General features: G+C 32.9%; 4 protein-coding genes across 5 annotated transcripts in view; 2 read left to right on the forward strand and 2 right to left on the reverse strand.

Annotated features, from left to right (window-relative positions):
• LOC130630524 (uncharacterized) overlaps positions 1-9690 on the reverse strand; it is a 45038-nt gene extending 35348 nt beyond the window's left edge. Inside the window, exon 1 of the mRNA XM_057444050.1 lies at positions 9637-9690. The gene's annotated coding sequence lies outside the window, so the exon portion shown is untranslated. The remainder of the gene's footprint in view (positions 1-9636) is intronic.
• Positions 1-13294, reverse strand: part of LOC130630520 (solute carrier family 22 member 7-like) — a 28642-nt gene extending 15348 nt beyond the window's left edge. The window contains exons 1-4 of one of the 2 annotated variants that reach the window (XM_057444045.1): positions 13117-13294; positions 5320-5514; positions 4122-4219; positions 2953-3049 (exon numbers count right to left, since the gene is read on the reverse strand). In XM_057444045.1, the coding sequence (XP_057300028.1) occupies positions 2953-3049; positions 4122-4219; positions 5320-5514; positions 13117-13141 (415 nt within the window). In that variant the 5' untranslated portion in view covers positions 13142-13294. Of the gene's footprint in view, positions 1-2952; positions 3050-4121; positions 4220-5319; positions 5515-7570; positions 8029-13116 lie in introns of those variants that run through there. The other variant, XM_057444044.1, reaches the window with a different exon arrangement.
• LOC130630521 (uncharacterized) lies at positions 10980-18997 on the forward strand. Its single transcript, XM_057444046.1, has 2 exons — positions 10980-11186; positions 17613-18997. Exon 2 carries the CDS (start codon positions 17694-17696, stop codon positions 18792-18794), a length of 1101 nt encoding a protein of 366 aa, XP_057300029.1. The 5' UTR covers positions 10980-11186; positions 17613-17693; the 3' UTR covers positions 18795-18997.
• Positions 13442-17690, forward strand: LOC130630523 (uncharacterized). The gene is made up of 2 exons (XM_057444048.1): positions 13442-15663; positions 15826-17690. The coding sequence occupies exons 1-2, from the start codon at positions 14776-14778 to the stop codon at positions 15829-15831; spliced, it is 894 nt and encodes a 297-aa protein (XP_057300031.1). The 5' UTR covers positions 13442-14775; the 3' UTR covers positions 15832-17690.
• Positions 18998-19158: the final 161 nt, after the last annotated feature.

Below are 19158 nucleotides of genomic sequence, written 5' to 3' on the forward strand. Positions count from 1 at the left end.
ATTGTCAGAAAGAGAAAACAAGCCCTGGGAACAAGGTTGCAATTTATAGTCTTTAATGAAAAAAAAATTTCGAAGATGTCAAAAAAGTATGGTGAAAAAAACGTTTAGGAAAAAATGCAGAACTACTGAAGTTTTCAGGCCCTCAACCTCGTCCCCAGGACCTCTTTTCGCTTTTTTGGGGATCTTCGCGCCATCCCCGATATCAAAAAAGCGAAAAGAGGTTCTGGGGACGAGGTTGTCAGGCCCTGTCTTATATACGTTGTAAACGAAAACGTCATGGTGGTTGTTGAAGGAGAGTCGAATTTTTGAGAATTCAGAATTTTAAGAAGAGACCGCCGAAGTGTTTTTTTCTTCGAAGAGAACGAGAAGACTAAAACAAAAAGAAGTTGTTTACGTTGTAAGTATGCTAATAGTAAAAAGACTTTTTGTTTTATTTTAAACACGAATTTTTACGCGGGGTTGTTTGAGCAATGTGGTTATACGTTTCACTTCACGTTCTGAACGTCGTAAAATGTTTACAAAATTCTACAAAAATGAAAAATAATTAAGAGCGTTACTACTTATATATTTTCTCTTTAGAAAGACCCACTAAAAGTTTCTAAAAAGATGATTTATTGTAAAAGACTGTCTAGCTATATCTGCTTTTCTTACCATTTTAGGTTACACTGTAACCAGACAACATTTTCAGGTAGTAATACACACTTCTTTTATAAGAATATAATATGCATTATACGAATATCTGGATAAGAATTTTAACCTTAAAACAATAGGTCTGTTAGACAGAACAGTAAAGAAATAAAAACAATGTGGTTTAATTTTCAAACATTTCATTTTCCTTCTTTACTATGTATGCGCATTTAATTGGGTTTCAAGTCAGACCATATGCTTAAAAGATTTAGGATATATTTAATTAAAATAACAGCTTTTATCTCATTTTTTGATTTCCATAATGGAATAAACGATTCCATTATGGAAATTAAAAAATCTGTTTACATGTTTTCAATGTCATGTTTTGAGCACGTTCTTAAAAGAAATTTTCTCATTAAAAATTTATGATTCTCAGTAAGAGAGTTTATGCTCTCCATCACAGCTTGAATTTTCACAGATTTTAGCTTTCATAATCATGGCAATAAATAAAACATTTTGATTTAATCCCCTCGTCGATGTCGTTATAAATTGTTTAGTCTTCTTTTGAAGAAATTAAAATTGTCGTTCCACGGGGACTATAGTCCGTTTCACCTACCCGCTTTCCCTGCGTGGTGGGTCCTGCGAAAGTCAAACGGAAAAAGTGTAACCCCGTATCCCAAGACTCTAAGGGTGGGGCCGAGGAGCCGAGAAGCAGGGCTGGTTTAATTACCAAGACCAGAAAAATATCACGGCATATGGACAGGTGAGATCCAGGTGTTTCATTCGGAGTGTGAATTTATTCAGAGTACGTCTCGCATAGTTTTGCATTAGGACGTCAAATTTCGTCGACAACTTTGCTTAGTACAGTTTGAAAAAAAAGTGTATTTCACTGTATTCATGTGACGATTTTTGTGAAAAGCTGAAATGGTTGGAGCTACAGATTTCAACTCTTAAACCTTTTACAGAAAGCCAACACGAGTACAAAAGAAAACAAGGAGTGCTAGAGGAAATTAAAACTTCAAAAAAAACATCAAAGTATAGACAACAGTTTATAACCAAATAGAAAACGAATAATGCGCTAAAAAAAGTTAAAATAATCATCTTGCGTTGAAGACATATATGGCGGGCAGATATAAAAATAAATCCAGCTCAACTGTTGCATTTTTATTTGCAAAACTATACTAATGCGTGTACCCGAACGGTCATTCAATATCTCGTTGAAAAAATTTGGATTTTGGCACAGAAAATGTTATTATCTAGATCTATTCAACACTTTTTATTTATTCTAACCAATTTTTTTAACCATGATTAAAACTAAAGCTAAATCGCACACAAATTTAGTTTTCCATTACCCGCTAACAGTGTTTTTTTTTCTTTATTAAATATGGAAAAACCTTCTCCATTGTTCCCTTTATATTAATTCCACTCGTATCTACAACTATTGTTTTCAGAAATTATTTTACCACTATATTCGTAACGCGATAGGGATTTTACTCGTAGCTGGATACAGCGACTTTCTACGTCAACTTTTTTAACAACCAATAAAAACTCAGATAACGCTACCATCTTTGTAATAAAAATCAAGCCTAATGAGCGCCGGCGTTAAATTAAAAAGAAGCTTTACTTTTTACCATGTTTCTCATGTTTACTTTGGCAGCATTCTGCTGACAACCAACCAACCAACTAACCAACCAACCAACCAACCAACCAACCAACCAACTAACCAACCAACCAACCAACCAAACAACTAACCAACTAACCAACTAACCAACCAACCAACCAACCAACCAAACAACTAACCAACTAACCAACCAACCAACCAACCAACCAACCAACCAAACAACTAACCAACTAACCAACCAACTAGCTAACTAATTTGCAACGAAACAGTCTGCGTAATTAATATCAAGAACTTCCTATACAAATACAGCTTTTAATGTGGGTGAAGGAGTTCACAAAAAATAAAAGGCAGATGGTTTGTTTTCAGTCAAAGATGACTTGACGAAAATAACGAAAGTAAAACTACGTACAAAAAGAGAGGTAAAACTTTTTTGGAAATAGGTGATTGGCGAGAAGAGTCTCTGGACACACGTTGTTAAGTATGTAAATTTCAGTTTGTGTTAAATCTAAGTTAGTAATGGACTCAGTTGTATGGTTGCTCGGAATAACGAGAAGAAAAATTTAATAATTAAGAGCGCGTTCCAGAAAGTTTACTCCACAATTTAACGAAAGAAAAAAGATATTCTCTTCCTACTCAGGCTTAACGAAAGAATCAAAGGGGATTTGCACTAGGCAATAACTGAAAAACAAAACTGATAGACATACCTAAGGGTCCCATGATTCCAGCACCTAATAACACACCGACCATCTGTACAGTTGTGATGACAGTCGGAATCCAGTCTCTGGAACATACCAAGCTCCACTATAACAAGAATAATTGATACTTCTTTTAAAGACATAAGTACTGCAAACTCTATCATAAGAAAGCCAATTGTTACAAGCTTGGTTTTAGCTACGTTACTGTTTAAATAATTTTTTAAAATATCTTTTAAATAACATTAAAAGATTACTTAAAAGGTTACTCTAATGTATGCTAATGCTCTTGCTAAGGTTTGAATAAGGAAGAAAGTTCATGTCAACCATCACAAACAAGTAACGAATGTAACGGCAAGCACAACCTCGTTCCCAGGACCTATTAGGCTTTTTATATTTGGACGGCATGAACAAGTTTTTGTTATTCACGCCGTCCAATTATAAAAAGCCTAACAGGTCCTGAGGACGAGGTTGACGGCAAGGGGGGCTGTTGTTGATAGAATTCAAAGGGAGCTCAAATTTTATAATGGCCAGTACGTCAATGTCATTACTCTTCGGCAGCTAATTGTAGGGTGTAATAGCAAGGGGGCGATATTTTTGGAAAAGATTATAAACAGGGGGTGTTAATAAATGGGACGAGGTGGATTTTTGTAGAAATCCATAAAATAGGGGGGAGGGGGTGTCATTACCGGGGGGAGGGGGGTTGGTTAGACTTGTTTTTCTTACGCTAATTTCGAACAATTATCTCAAGTGGCAAATATATTTGAATGAGTATGATACCCTTGTATTGTAATGATAATCAAAAGAACATAACAGGTTTTATCAATCATTGATTAACACGTCGTATAGACATAAGTTTTATTTTTTTAAAAGATGGGAGGGCTGTTAATAAATGGACATAGGTGGTGATTTTTTTCAAAAATTGCAAACTGGCCCTCCCCTTACAATTAGCTGCCGAGGAGTAGTCATATAATAGTTATGTCGGATAAAAATTGGTATTTTTAAGATTTCTTAGTGCTTTTAATAAATTTTTAAATTTGCAAGAAATATGCGCTGTTTGCTTTCCAACGTTATCAAGAACTATCTTGTCATATATTAAAGTCCAAAAAAAAATCCATACTGCTTTTTCAATACATTCAGAATACTGTTTATTTCCATTATTTCAAGTATAAAATACTTACCTCGCTAACAATGGTAAACATGGTGTCGTCGAAGAAGATTGTTTCATTGTTGTTCGTTGGACATTTTTTGAGCTGTCTAGTGATGGTGGTTGTGTTGTCTAAATTTGAAGCAGTTAGTAGCTATATATTCTTATACTTCTTACCTGTATAATAATGCTCGCTGAGTTTGAATTTAACATTGTATTATATAACATCATAATAAGATCTTAGATTTGCATCTTTTATGTAAAAGCATTCCGTACAAACGTTTTGGTTACTGCTTTTAGAATACATTTATCGACGAGTACATACAAATTATAATATGTAACTGATGTACACTTTTTCATTAAATAAACATTTAAGTTTCTTCTAAGGATGGAAGTGCTAACACTTTGTAAAACTCAAACGTTTTTATATGTTGAAAGTCTCCCTCCTGACTGAGACATCATATTACCATAAAACTTTTAAAAAAATGTTTGTTAGCATTATAGAGGACATTTGGGATGAAAAGATGACGCTTAAACTGAAATTACAATTGGAACTTAAAATATAAAATTGCAAATATATTTGGTAAATGAATAAAAGGCTAAATTTTGACTAATTAAATAAAATAGGGAATTTGATAACGATATTTGAAGAAGAACAAAAGAATTTCTCACTCGATCTTTTTACTGACCACTTGTTAACCGATGTCACAGACGTATTGTCATACAAAATTGCCCTGACAATTCTTATAGTAACTAAAAAGAGTGTCAAATGGCACCCAAATTTCGACCTGTAAAAGGGGATAATTTAGAAGTTGGTACAAAAATATTAGATATCCATATCCAAGAAAATGTTTCCTGAAATGGAATAGACGGAAATAGAACTGAACAGAAATTTTCTGCCGGTAATTTTCACTTTATATTATTGCGCACATTTCAATATAAATAGTAAACACACTGCGTAATAAGAGATTCAGATTGGCTAAATAATTTTCTATCTGTCGCAGTTGAAGTCGATTCTAATTTTTCCGGAAAAAAAATTCCACTCACGTGATGTAAACATTTAAAGTACACAAGCTTAGAAGCTTTTCTGTTCCTTTCGGTCTGTTTAGATGAAAATTTAGATGAAAAAGTAAAAAAACAGCCTTAAGCAACCACAAGGCTCAAACTTTTCAAAATACAGAAGTGAGTGAAAAAACTAAGGGACTAGCAATAGAAGTCTCGTTTACTTATACCTGTGGAGTTATATTTCACACTTTCAATCCACCAGTCTGGTTCTGCACCACCAAAACTCATCATAATCATACTGGAGGCGATAAAGAATTTCGTGAGAGAGCACGATGCCAAGATAAAGGCTTGTGTCCGGCCGAAACCGCCAATAGAGGAGACCATGATCTCTTGATAATTTGAAGGTTTGGTTGGTCTGCCATCTTGAAAGAAATAAACAAAAATTATATTTCTGATGCGTCTGATGTGACTCTACCTTAAAAAGAACCCGAGATATATAATGATGTTGAACTTATATTTAGAGCTCTTTCCGTTTTTAAGATTTTCACATTTAAAGAATTTTCGATTTAATTATGCTGCATAAATTATAAGTAATACAGCAAAGTTTGACATTTTCTGTCAGTAATTTTTGACCTGTTAAGATTGTGCATTAAATTTTAATAATGCATAGATGTTATAAAGGTGAATTGATTATTATATTTTTTTTGCTAAAAAAACACTTGTTGGCTCGTCCCAGGCCTCTTAATTTTTTGCTGACGACCCCCATTACTTGGATTCTGCAGGTCGGTTTGTAATTAAACTTTGTGAGTAAACATATAGGGCCTCCTAATTTTTAATTTACTTTGCTTCTGTGTCTTTCTTTTTTTGCTTGCTATTAGAGCAACCGATTTCAAGAGTATTCGAAATTGTTAAGCAACCAAAAACTCCTCTTCCTTTTAAGATAGATGACTATTGATTTCGCTTATTTTTTTTATAAGAAAGATATGTTGACACTCCCTTTGGTTCCAAAAACCATATTACTGCTTGACTTTTTGGGACGAATTTGTAACTAACAGACGTTTATATATTTACAATTGACATCAAAAAATGATGATGACATTATTATTAAGTAATGACGTCATCTTCCAACAGCGAACATCCAACGCACATAATGTTAGATGGAAATTTAACCACCTGTTTTAGTTTTAGCCCCACGCTCAAAAAATTGATCCTGGAGTAAAAATATATTGTAAGTTTACCTTTTCTTTTTAAATCTTAGTGAAAAATATATAAAAAAATAAGGACACAACTTGATTAACTTCGTCAAAAGTTACAGTCGCAAAACAGACACGAAATCCCTAAATAATAACATCTTCTTTTAAATAAATATCTCAAACTACTACTTCAGATATATCTTAATATTGCAGACGAGGTTAATTGTTATGTTATTGTAACTAGTTTTTATGCACTCTCCATTTCTCTAGTTTTTTACCATGATGTGGAGTGTTCCGTAATGCGGACATAGTGGACACTGTGACTAGCGCATTTAAAACGATGTTCAGCTGGCCTAAACTTTTCCCAAACGTCAAACTTTCGCAGACAGGTCACGGAGTATTCACAAGGTGATACAGTTAGAAAATTCACAAATCAGCAAAAACTCTTACAAAATGATATATATACTAACATATACTATATATATATATACTAATCTTCATCCGCTAAATCGTAAACAACAGTATAATTTTTGCGCTATCAATTCATCACTACAACTTCTACATATGATTTCTCAGAGGTTTTAAAGAAACAAGTATGGTTTTTCAGAACTTTAAAGAAACAGATATCATTTCTCAGAGCTTAAAAGAAACAAGTGCTTCAATCAATCAGATTCTTAATATAAAGATAACATATGTTCCATTACAACCTGAATGTTTTTACACACACAGAATTAATTAGAAACATGATAACTCGCCTTCTTTTTGTTCAGAGTTTTTAAGCAACACGGAGTCGTCCATCATAATAATACGCTTCTCTCTTTACTTGAAAATTTTTGTTCACTTACATCGAATGCATACGTCTGGATTTATAATTACAAGTTCACAATACCTTGTTAAACGATAAAGCAATTTGACGATACTGTTAGCTAGCTATCTGCATGTAATAAAAGATACCTCAATCGCTATCTAAATTACTGATTAACAGAAAAAAAATGTAGATAAGTTGTCTAGATATGTTCTATAGATATAATCCGCTGTTGAAGGAAGCTCTAGCATTCTAAGTACGCTCAAATAACCTATAATAAATGTTTTGTAAATAATCAATCATATAATGCAGGAATTGTTGGGGAAGCGGTTCTTTAAACTTAAATAAAACCCTATGTAAATATTATGCAAATAAAATAAATATAATAAACAAGAAGTGTAGCTAATTTTGATTTAGATTTGTACGGTTATGTAAAACGCTTAGAAAATTAACACAAGAATCTGTATTTGAAATACTTACACGATTGGCCTATCTTTACCAAAGGCTTTGTATGTGAATAGTACGAACAAGGACTCTTGCTTGTATAGTCATTAAACAGTAGTGGTTGATCCATGAAGAGCTAACCCGTTGACAGCATAACTAATAAATTTGATCACTCGCTCATGAACGATGTTAATTACTGCTTAATGTAACAATCTCTGATAATTATCACAATTAAAATTTAAATATTTGTAGAAGTTATTTTGTTTAAGGAATCGATCGTGAGTATTCATACATTATTAAATAGTGGCTAGACCGAGGTTTTAATAAATAATAATCCGTTACATTGATAATTTCCAGTGGTAAACCACATTCATTTTATTTATTTAAATGTATTTATTTTAAAAATTAGTGGTTCAGTATAGCATAATGGGTACGAGAGGTTATAAATTAATTAAAAAAAATTACAACTTGCGCAGGCTTTACAACGATGCTTATTTAACTCTGACAATACAACAGATTTTTTTTTACATTCGCCTTTAAGGAAACCTTAATAAACTTATGAGGATTAAGGAAGAAGATTATAAAAAAAGTTATTATCCCTATGACAATAGCTGTATTCCCGTATGTCATAACAAAGTGATGTAACCTAATGCACGAAATATTTTCAAATCGAATTTCACATTACATGTGTTGTACAGAGATAACGAAAATAAGGCGTTAAAACTTCGTCTCTCTTTAGGAAGAGGGAGGGAGGTAGGGAGGGAGAGAGGATGTAATAATTAACAAAAACGAACCAGACCAGGGTGGTCTATTTGTTTTGTTTACGTTAGCTTAGTATATAATTATATTTGAGTGAAATCATGAATGAACAAGGAGGAGGGAAAGGGGGTGAATGAGTCCTAAAATTTAGGAATATGTAGGCGTGCCTTTTGAATGTTCTTCCAAAATTAAATTAATTAAGTATTTCAAAATTCAGGGATACAAAAAATACAGAATGAAGTCTTTTGTGTATCAAAAACAAAGGTCATTTTTTCTAAGTGTAAAAACACTAATGATTGCGTCCATCAAAATATTTCACCACTAAAAAGTGAGAACAGTGTGTACATTTTGGCGAAGCAAAATCAAAACAAACAAGACTGCGCATGACCAGATACATTTCGCCGGTGAATTAGCCATCCAATTCGTTTCGTGGAAAATCGTCTTTAGTGGAGGGGAGACGTCCCGGAAACATTTTTTCTAGAGTCACAATGTGAAGGAATTTAGGCTGAGTGCATTATAAAAATACATCATATTTCTCAACCTCAAACAAAAAATCAAACAATGTGTTTTCTATTTAATCACCCTATTCAACTAAAATTAACTAATCTATTTACCAGAAAGAGTTTTTTTTTACTTACAAACACAAGTTAAAAGCCAGCCTACCAAGTGAGACAGCTAAAGTTGGCGAGTATATCAGTCTGACCAGCTTTTAAAGTGTCCGACCTTGTGCTTTCTGCGTTAATTTTCTTTAACTTTTAATAATACATTTTTCACAATTTTTTTTACCTCAAGCATTTCTGAGTAATACTACTTTCTACTTCTCATACGTAATTCGAAGTCTGACTACTATATAGGAACCTGTTGTTCTCTATTTCTACGAATACTTTTTACCTCACAGACCTTCTTATATACAGCAAAGCACAGTTAACTCTCATTGTAAAATGTTCTCTTTCATCACGTTACAAGACATGCAACTTGTAAAATACAAGTTGCATCTGCCATGAAAATAAAAAAGGCAGATCCCCCTCCACTTTTTCATCATAAATTTTGATATGCTTTTCCAAAACAAACTTTGCACCCTTATTTATGAATAAAATGACAGCAATAAATTCTTTTTATTCTTAGTTACGTCATAAACCAAACAATAAAAAATGTAAAAAAACTGTCAATTTCTGCTATCCACCGCTTCTCTTAACGGCAAATTTGGGCTGATAATTGTCATAGGTGATTTCAACTTGTATTAAACGTTCTTATCAACTCAGCTTAAACGTTCTTATGAACTTGTATTAAACGTTCTTATCAACTAGATTGCGAGGCTTCCTCTATCGCAGATTGCTGGAAACTAAGTTTCTTTTTGGATTTTGTACGGCAATGCTTTGTGGGTCAGACTGTACATGCGCAGTGAGTTAATATTTAAGGCGATTCTTGCAAGGGTTCTTCCTCGATCGGTAGTTGGCCTTGTCATCGCAAAATTTTGCTAACAATGTTTGATGTTCTCTAAATCTTTTATTTTTCATGTACCACCAAATTTCGAGTTTATGACGAAAATCGCGTACGAAGAGTACGAAGATATATATTGTAAGAAGCACGGCATAACAAATGGTCATCTTCACGGTTTTTCTTCTCTAGAAAAAAGGCTATAAAGCTCCCACGTTTGGATCCATGGGCTGGAGAAGTTTTTTCAACCAGTTGCTGATTATCATCCCGTTCTTCATAGTTGTGAATTTATCGGAAATTGTTACCTGTTGTGCTATGTTTAAGTTTTTCACGCGTGTTTATCACGCTGAATTAGCCGGTTTATGTTTTGTGTTGTATTGTAGCCAAGCCAACGAGGCGAGAATTCGGTGTATTGTATACGTGCTTTGCCAAGCCCACTATGCAAAGATGCCAATTATCACCAAATTGAGTTGTTATTTATTCTTAATCACCCATTGCTGGGAAAGAAGTGAAAAGAATAAACGTTTTTATCAACTTGTATTAAACTGATAAACTAGATTTAAAAGTTCTTATCAACTCAGTTCAAACGTTCTTATGTAATAGGTTTAAATGTTCTTATCAACTGAGTTTCTAAACGTTCTTATTGTATTAAACGTTCTTATAAACTAGATTTAAAAGTTCTTATCAACTTGTATTAAACGTTCTTATGTAATAGGTTTAAATGTTCTTATCAACTGAGTTTCTAAACGTTCTTATTGTATTAAACGTTCTTATAAACTAGATTTAAAAGTTCTTATCAACTTGTATTAAACGTTCTTATGTAATAGATTTAAAAGTTCTTATCAACTTGTATTAAACGTTCTTATGTAATACGTTTAAATGTTCTTATCAACTGGGTTTCTAAACGTTCTTTTACCTAGGTTTCAAAGGCTCTTATAAACTCGGTTGTAACATTTGTATAAACCTAAGTTTCAACTTTCGTTATGAGCAAGGCTCATGCGTTTTTATAAACTAAGTTTTAAAAGTTCAATGTTAATGTCAATGTTCAATGTCAACAATGTTAAAATGTTTTTATAAACAAGGTTTAAACTTTAGTAAGAGCTAGGTTTTAACGTTTTTTATTAAATAGATTTTAAACGTCTTGATGACTAGGTTGTACACGTTATTACAAACTAAACTCTAAACATGCCTCGACTAGTTTCGAAAAGCCCTTATAAGCTAGGTTGTGAAACAAAATAGGAAATAACTTGGAAACGAAAGCCAGTCAGTTGACATAATGATTAAGCATTGGTGATTTGATTTCGCTACAAAACAGATGTTAAAGTATTTACTGTGAGCAGATGAAATTGCAATTGGACAAAAACTTTTCATGGAAAGAACATGTTACTTGTCACATAACTTGCTCGCTCAGTGAAAGAGAGACACCACATGTTTTTAGTTTTCAAAACAAATCGAGGTGAGTGAAAAGTCTTTTATTTTTTCCGAAAGGGAAAGTCGGAACGCAGGACTTCATAGGAGGATTCAAAACCCTATAGACGGGCAAAGAGCCCTAAAGGGGGAGACAGGGTTCTATGGAATAACCCAATACTTTAAAGGAGAACTCGTGCTTAATGTGAGTAACAAAAGCTCATCTAGACTGTGTTAGTTTTAAACTCAAATTCCTCTGTACCAAGTCTGTTCTTTCTACTCTTTACTCCATTGTTTAGAAAGAATTATTTCCGTTATAAAATCGTGCTAGAATTATTTAAGAATCAAAAATGTGCAACATCAATAATTGACAATTTCATTCACATTTTCTTTAAGAAATTTTAATATGTCTGTTGTAGTATAGGTTAGCGATAATAACATTTTCTTTGAAAAAAAAGAACGAAATGAGGCCACGGTTGTTCGTCTAGCTTGTGTATTTATAAAAAAGTAAGCATAGACAAAGTACCATTAACATTGATTATTATTATATATATATATCGTTAGCCCGTGGAAAAATCCGCGGGTTCGCCAGTCGCAGCTAAGCTACCAGACGGACGGACAGATGTATACGGGCGTTATAATATAGATATTTAAATTATTTAACTTGAGTCTTGGGTTCTGGGTTACAGGGTCTCTATAGAGTACTTGATCCGGAGTTCTATCGCAGGGTTCTAACTTCCGTTTTTTCAATATTCCCATTTTTGTGTCGTTTATTCAAACGATTAATAAACTTAAATGTTTCTTTCTGCACTTTTTTTACAGCTCAGTTTCCACTGCAAAACAAATTAACCTCTCATATGAATATATCTATTTACGCCTGATTTATATTTGTAGGAGAGTATTAAGAATAAATAAACAAGTAATTGCAATCAAATTCGATCTCCAACTTCAATAAGACCTCGAACGTCAATGTAGTTTTGACAAATCGCGTTGCGTGTCGACATAATACAGTTGAATCCCTCTAATCCGTATCTCAAGGGGTAACCTTTTATTCAGATTACAGAGAGATTCGGATAGTAGGAAGTCTCTCTAATTCGATTTTCTACGTTTCAAGGGTGAAAATTCGGATAAGATAGAGAAATCGATCTTTTTTGACGAAACGAAAATGAAAGAACTTACTGACTTGCGATTTGTTACGATTTCTCTTTGTCAAAACATTCGAATTCGACAGAGATTCAAATTACGAAAAACAAAAACATTCGAAAGTGTTAATGGTATATTTACACCCAAAAATTCGGATTATGTAAGAAATTAGCCGAAGGGACCTGAAAGTTAGTTCGTATTATAGAGGTTTTCGGATTACAGAGATTCGGGTAGTAGAAAGTAAATTATAAAAGTTTCTTAAGGAGATTTGACGGTAACTTTTAATTTGTTCGGATTATTGAAAGATTCGGATAATAGAGATTCAAATTAGAGAGAGTCAACTCTAGTCGAAATTTTTAATGGGATCTAGTAGGAAATCCTAATAACAGAGAATAATAAGCAACTCCTAAAAGGAGCCCTTAAATATTTGGTTGTGCTGTTCGCTTAGTAATCACAAGGTCAGTGGTTCAGTCAACAACGCGGGCATGTTTAACAAGTGTCTTTACCACAGCTACGGGTCAACCATGCCATGTGAGGGAAATTGGGTAGGTAATGCCGGTGCATACCTATTGTATATAATCCGAACACAGGACACACATTGATAACAGTGCTTCTAAAACTGAAGTGGGTATATCCTGTAGAAATATTCGAAATAATAATAATAATACAAAACTAACTTTGTGATGAAAAAACGAATAAATTGTAAGGACAAAAAGACATCAAGTAATTTGACACACATGCTGGCCTGTTTTGTGATGGTGTTAGCTACCTTATAACACAAACTGGCCTGTTTAGTAATGGTGTTAGCTACCTTGTAAAATAATGTAAAATATTACCTTCTTTCTTCATAACTATGTTCATGTGTGACAGCTGAAAATCATTCCGAAAAAGGACATAGGATGGGTTTGTAAATCGACTGCAAACGATAGTTATATATATATATATAGATATAAATTAAGTTAAAATCTTTACGTTTGTTTACGTTTCTTTTTTAACACACGTCGTGTATACATTGGAAAGAATTTAGCCCGCTGTGCATCTCAGATTATTTATTTTTGTGCGTAAGGATACTCGAAGTTCGGTCTGGATGATCTCTGCAACTTGCAAACACGGTTAAACGCTAGTGGCTTAATTATGTATTTCTGATTTTGCTAAGATCTTAAAAGCACCTAAGTATAAAGAATTTTAAATGATTTAAACCAAATCTTTGAAGATACTTTTATTTATTTTTACTATTTACCTAACGTTTTTGTGAAGAAAGCTACTCTCAAACGCAGATGATATTTATCATACTCTCACTTAAATAACTTCACAGTCATTTAAAAACAATGTTTCGGAGAGTTGGATATAACATATGAATTTATTATCTGTTCGCACTGAATTTTGTGTTTACCTTTTAAAGCACATTGTGAAAGAGTTTTAACTGTTGTATTTGCTAAACATCGACAACTAAAGTAATTTCCTCTGACACTGCATTGCAAATATTATCTTTCTCAGGAACCTGGACATAATTTTTGTTGTTGAAAGTTGTACAACAACATTGTTGTATTTATTGACACCGTCGAAAATATGATTTGTGAATACCAAAACTTAAAGGCTTGTGCAAAAGATAAAGTTATTGTGTGTAAGCCAGATGGGAAACAAATTAAGAAAAAATAACATTTTGATATTGCATGTTAAATACGTGAATCAATAGAAAGTAGTGAAAAAATAACTTAACACGAGGTAGATCCCGATTTAAATATTAGTTTTCTGCAAAAATAATGTCGAAGTTCTTTATTTTGGATGATTAAGGGGGCCACGAAACGATTCAATAAGCTCAATTCCAGCACATTATGTAGAATGGCGTGTACAAACGGACCACTGAAAAGGTTACTGTGAAAAAAATTATAAACACTTTAGAACCACGTAGACGTTTAGACAACCTGCTTATGAATAATATATTAGTATTATTTTGGCGCTAAAATAAGCTACAGTCTGTAAAATGTTAAATGTCTGTAAATCAAAAGTTTGTTTAGACGAGGGAACAGAGCCAACACGAGGAGCTGTATTTGTTTAAAAAAAATGTTGTTATTGGCTTTAAGAAGGTAAATAATACTTCTAAAAAGATTTTGAGCTAATTGTGCTTCGACTGGCTTTATGTGTAATAAATTTGTATGTTTCTATGCGAAATTTAGAAGGATAAAGCTAGCTAGCTAATTCAGAAAGTCTGAAGTTTATTTTATTGGAAAGTTTAAGTTAAAAGCGAGGTAAGTTTTTATATCGAATAAAATATGGACACCCAATATATGTAGGGAACTTGTCTGCCATTCTCAGTTTTATTTGGATACCTAATATTATATTTAAGATGTTGTTTTGTCATCAGAGATCATAAACTTTTTTTTCCGCCACTAGCTGGACTTTCGTGAAGTCAATAAAGTCGAAAACCAATAGCCGTTTCGTGGCCCCTTAAAAGAAAATGTAAAACAATGCGAAAATGAAACAGAACAAAGTATATGGATGATGTTTTGAGAAACATAGAACGTAATAGAATTGACGAAAAACTTCTACAAATTAACGACCTGCATCCGTCACTCAAATTTACCATTGAAAAAGAAGGGAAGAATACGTCTATACCTTTTCTGGATATGTTAAATATTCGTTCAAATAACAATTTATCATCGACATGGTACACGAAAGCTACCGATACAGGCCTGACGATGAACTTTCATTCACTGGCACCACGGAAATATAAACGGTCAGTCGTATCCGGCCTAGTTCATCGAATACATCGAGCGTGTAGCACATGGTCGAATTTTCACCAAAGTCTAGAAAAAGGTAAAACTGTTCTTGAGAAAAATCAATATCCGAAAGCTTTCTATGACCCGATAATTAAAAGTACGATATCTAAGATTATGGAAAATAATGATAACGAGAATCCTGATGAAGAAAACGAGAAAGAAGAGTCTGAAGAGAAGATGATTTTCATTCAATATCGTGGGCGAGTTTCGGAGAAATTTGAAACTTCTATGAGAAAGTTGAATATTCCGTGTAAAATTATTTTCACATTGAAAAAGTTGAAAAGTTCTCTGCCTCCATTGAAACCTGTAATTGAAAAATGTTTCAAAAGTTGTTTGGTATACAAAATAGAATGTCCACGATGCAACTCGTGCTATGTCGGACAGACGAGCCGACATTTAATCAAACGACTTAAGGAACATAAAAGAACTGGTCCGGTGGGAAAGCATTTCGACGATTGCAATAATCTTTTAACAATGGAAAATGTATCAATTTTATGTTCATCAACACGGAACGTTTATCATTTAATGACTCTTGAGGCGATAATGATCAATTACATCAAACCGGTTTTAAATACAAAAGACGAATATAGAAGCAGAGCATTGGTAATAAAAATTTAATTACCTTACTCTCTTCTAAACTCGTTTTGTTTTTAGATTTTCTTGTAAATTTGATTTGTTGTAGTGTGAGGTGTAGTTTATGTATGATATGTTGAATAATTTTATACTTGTTTTTAACTGTTTTTAACATTATTTATTTGCTTTTAGACCTGAGGATGGATAATGTTTATCCGAAATATATTGTCAATAAGAAATAATAAACATACTCATTGTTGGTCCTAATATTGGTATTTTATCGTGAAGCCACAATGTTTTTATCTTATTAGAACAAAGTTTGTTTACATTTTTAACACATATTGTTTTAAGCTAATTGTTAAAATGTTTTTTCGCAGATAAAAACACAACAACGCGTTTCTATTTATTTTTACTACAATTTATGTTGTTTTTTTAACGTAATATTTTTACGTATAAATGTACGAAAGAAATTATTGTTGTTTTTTAAATGTGCTTGGGGAAAAATGGAAGTAATCAGTCACCATATTTTGGTATCCTTATTATTTTAGTTTTTGTTATCAAGTTATCGTCTTACAAATGTTTTACACAGTTTGCAGAGTTGAAGAAAAAGATCAAGTTTAGGTTTTCGAACAAAAAAAGCATAAAAATATAAACGAGAAATGGTTACCATGAATGATTACACATTTTAAAAACTAAACTTGTAATACAATAAACTTTTGGTAAAAAGTGGACAATAAAAATAATTAGTCGGTAAAAATATTACTCCCTTTTCACATGAATTAATTATGAACTGAGTTATATATATATATGCCGAACAACACTCCAAACAAAAGGCTTATAATTCTTTTTAACGATTTGTTTCGTAGCTAGGTTGCATGTTTCCAATTTTCTGTTCAGCTGCTTATATTTTGATCTAAATCTCAGCTTGCTCAAAAGTTAAACCAGTCTAACATTTCATCCCACACGCTTCTCCCATGTTGGATGAAATGTTGAATGAAAAACTCTATGTTGGATAAGGTAAGATCTTTAGTTTGCGGGCACTTCTCTCATCCAACCTTTGGAAGTTTGAAAGTTTGGTCGTTCATTCACTTTTTTTATAAAAATGGCGGATGAGAGGAGTTTTGTAGTGCTTGTTGTGTTAAATGAGCTTTATGGTTCAGATGACGAAAAGGACAACACGTGGTAAAACAAGAGAAGAGGGTAAAATGGATATTTTAATAATTTTCATAATATCATGAATCACTGCTATAAGACAATTTGGTTAAGCCCTGCCCTGTACTGCCTGTAAATGCAAAAAATATTGTTATGTACTAACGCACTTGAATTGAAACATTCTATTGACAGATTCAAATGCTTTCGAAAGACGTTTTAAACGGTTTAACGTTCGAGATTTACAGAATTTGTACATGTAGAACATAACATACCACCAAACCAATCGAACATAAATGATGCATGTCAAACAGAGACTTTTTTGAACTTGCCGAAATTGTTGGATGAAATGTTTGACAGCGATCAAACTTCATCCAACATCATTCAACACAATTTTTTTCTTCTTTCTTGAAATTTTTAAATTTTTGCCGTCAATTTTTAATTATATTAAAGGCAACAAACAATTTCAACGCAAGAAATGTGTATAAAAAGTATAAAATACGCGGTGTCAAATATTATTGCGCTGAAAGAGCACGGATGTATACGATACTGAATGAGCGAACAAAACCTTCTATGAAACAAACGCGCACACTCGCGCGTATTACACGCTTATCAAAAAGCATATTATAGTTGCGTTTTTATTTATTTGAATGTATTTCGGAAAATAAAATGGTTACATGACAATATTTTAGTTCGAAAAAAGAATAACCAGATTTTCTTTTCACAAAATATTGTCAAAACGTTTATGCATTTTTGTTTTTGTTGTAAGGATGGTGTTAACATTAGAACCAAGATTAAGCTTTTAAATAACCATATCTTGTGTGCTTTAGGTATAAACTCATGAACGTTGATTGTGTTGTAATGATAATCTCCACATTCAAATAATAGCTGCACAGAAGATTATTTAGTTGATGTCGAAGAAGCAATTTGAAGATAGTAAATGTTGCACTCCAAACCGGCTCGTTGCGGCATTTGTAATCATATTGATTCTTCCTATGTACACATTTTTAATTCACATATCAGGACTAATTAACATTAATAAAAAACCAGCACAGTTTGAAGTAGAATCACCAATAAACGCTATTAATGTCGAACTAATGAAAACCATTGAGATTCTTCGTCCAGACAAAAAGATTGAATATTACAAGTATTTATCTAATTTGCCAGGCAGTCAAAAGAACCACGCACGCATAGGACATGGGCAATGCCTCCCACCGTTGAAAAGCAATGAAACCTCAAACGAAACACAGTTTATACTTTTAACTGATTTTATTCCTTACTTTGAGGAAGCACATCGAAATAACAGTTTAATATCGCAACAAAGGCCGCCTACAGACGAAGAAATCGAGGCAAGACTTTACGAGTTAGTAGAAACATTAAACGGCAACTTGAAACATGCTAACATTAAAGCAGTATATGTATTTGTCAATACGGTGACAGCGGTTGAATATCTTCATTCATTGAGTTTATCTAATAGCGAAAATCTAGTTATACAACATGAAGCCGTGCAGCACACATTCAAAACTCTTGTCCAGTACGCTTCTGAATGTTTAGAAGACCAGTTGGTGATTATTGGCCAACAGGACATCTTATTTGGTAAAGGCTGGGACAAAGTTAGTCACAAGGTAATGTCTGAGCGTCGTTTGATGTACGCATTGACGAGACAGCCAGCTTACCAATCAAACTGTTACTACGGTGGTAAAGGTAGTCTTAATTGTAAGGATAATAACTATATGGGTAGCCATGATGTGTTTGCGTACCATGTTAAGGGTTTGTTTACACCTAAACTGCTTGAGTTATTGGATATGGAACAAAATAAATATGGAGCAGAGAACGTTTTTATTTGGGCGTTTAAAGAGAAGTTGAAGTACAATGTTACGAATCCATGTTCTATATTGTACACACATCATCAACATTGTGTTCCGTTACGTGCAAAGGATAAGAATCGCGCACGGGTAAATAAGGCCAACACCACTGGGATGGCTTCGTTCACCGATAAACTTGTACCTTAGTAGCTATAGTTTGACAATTTTCACGTTTCATCGTATAGATAGTTTTCTCTCTCTCTCTCTCTTTCTCTCTCTCTTTATATAAGAGAAGTTTTAGCCCAAAGTTTAAAAATTGCAATATATTTCAATACTTTGAAGTTTGTAAAGATTTATAATGGTATTTAGTGTGTTTTTTAAATTTTTTAAAAATAAATTTTTTTAAAGGGTCCTTGCTTCGTTTATTGTCTCCTCAATCATCTTAAGTATGCGCGAAAATCTTCAAACTAAACATTCTCATCAAATCTCTTTAATTTTCTCCGCATTGTTTTTGGTAATTCGTACTACATTTGATTTTCACGTAGCTAAAACAAAAAACAGGTAGTGATTT

Source organism: Hydractinia symbiolongicarpus, chromosome 2, assembly GCF_029227915.1.
Source record: "Hydractinia symbiolongicarpus strain clone_291-10 chromosome 2, HSymV2.1, whole genome shotgun sequence".
NCBI lineage: Eukaryota > Metazoa > Cnidaria > Hydrozoa > Anthoathecata > Hydractiniidae > Hydractinia > Hydractinia symbiolongicarpus.

What these genes read in the sequence shown, in the direction of transcription:
- LOC130630523 (XM_057444048.1), top strand. Translation starts at nt 14,776, where the DNA reads ATGGATGATGTTTTGAGAAACATAGAACGTAATAGAATTGACGAAAAA.
- LOC130630521 (XM_057444046.1), top strand. Translation starts at nt 17,694, where the DNA reads ATGTCGAAGAAGCAATTTGAAGATAGTAAATGTTGCACTCCAAACCGG.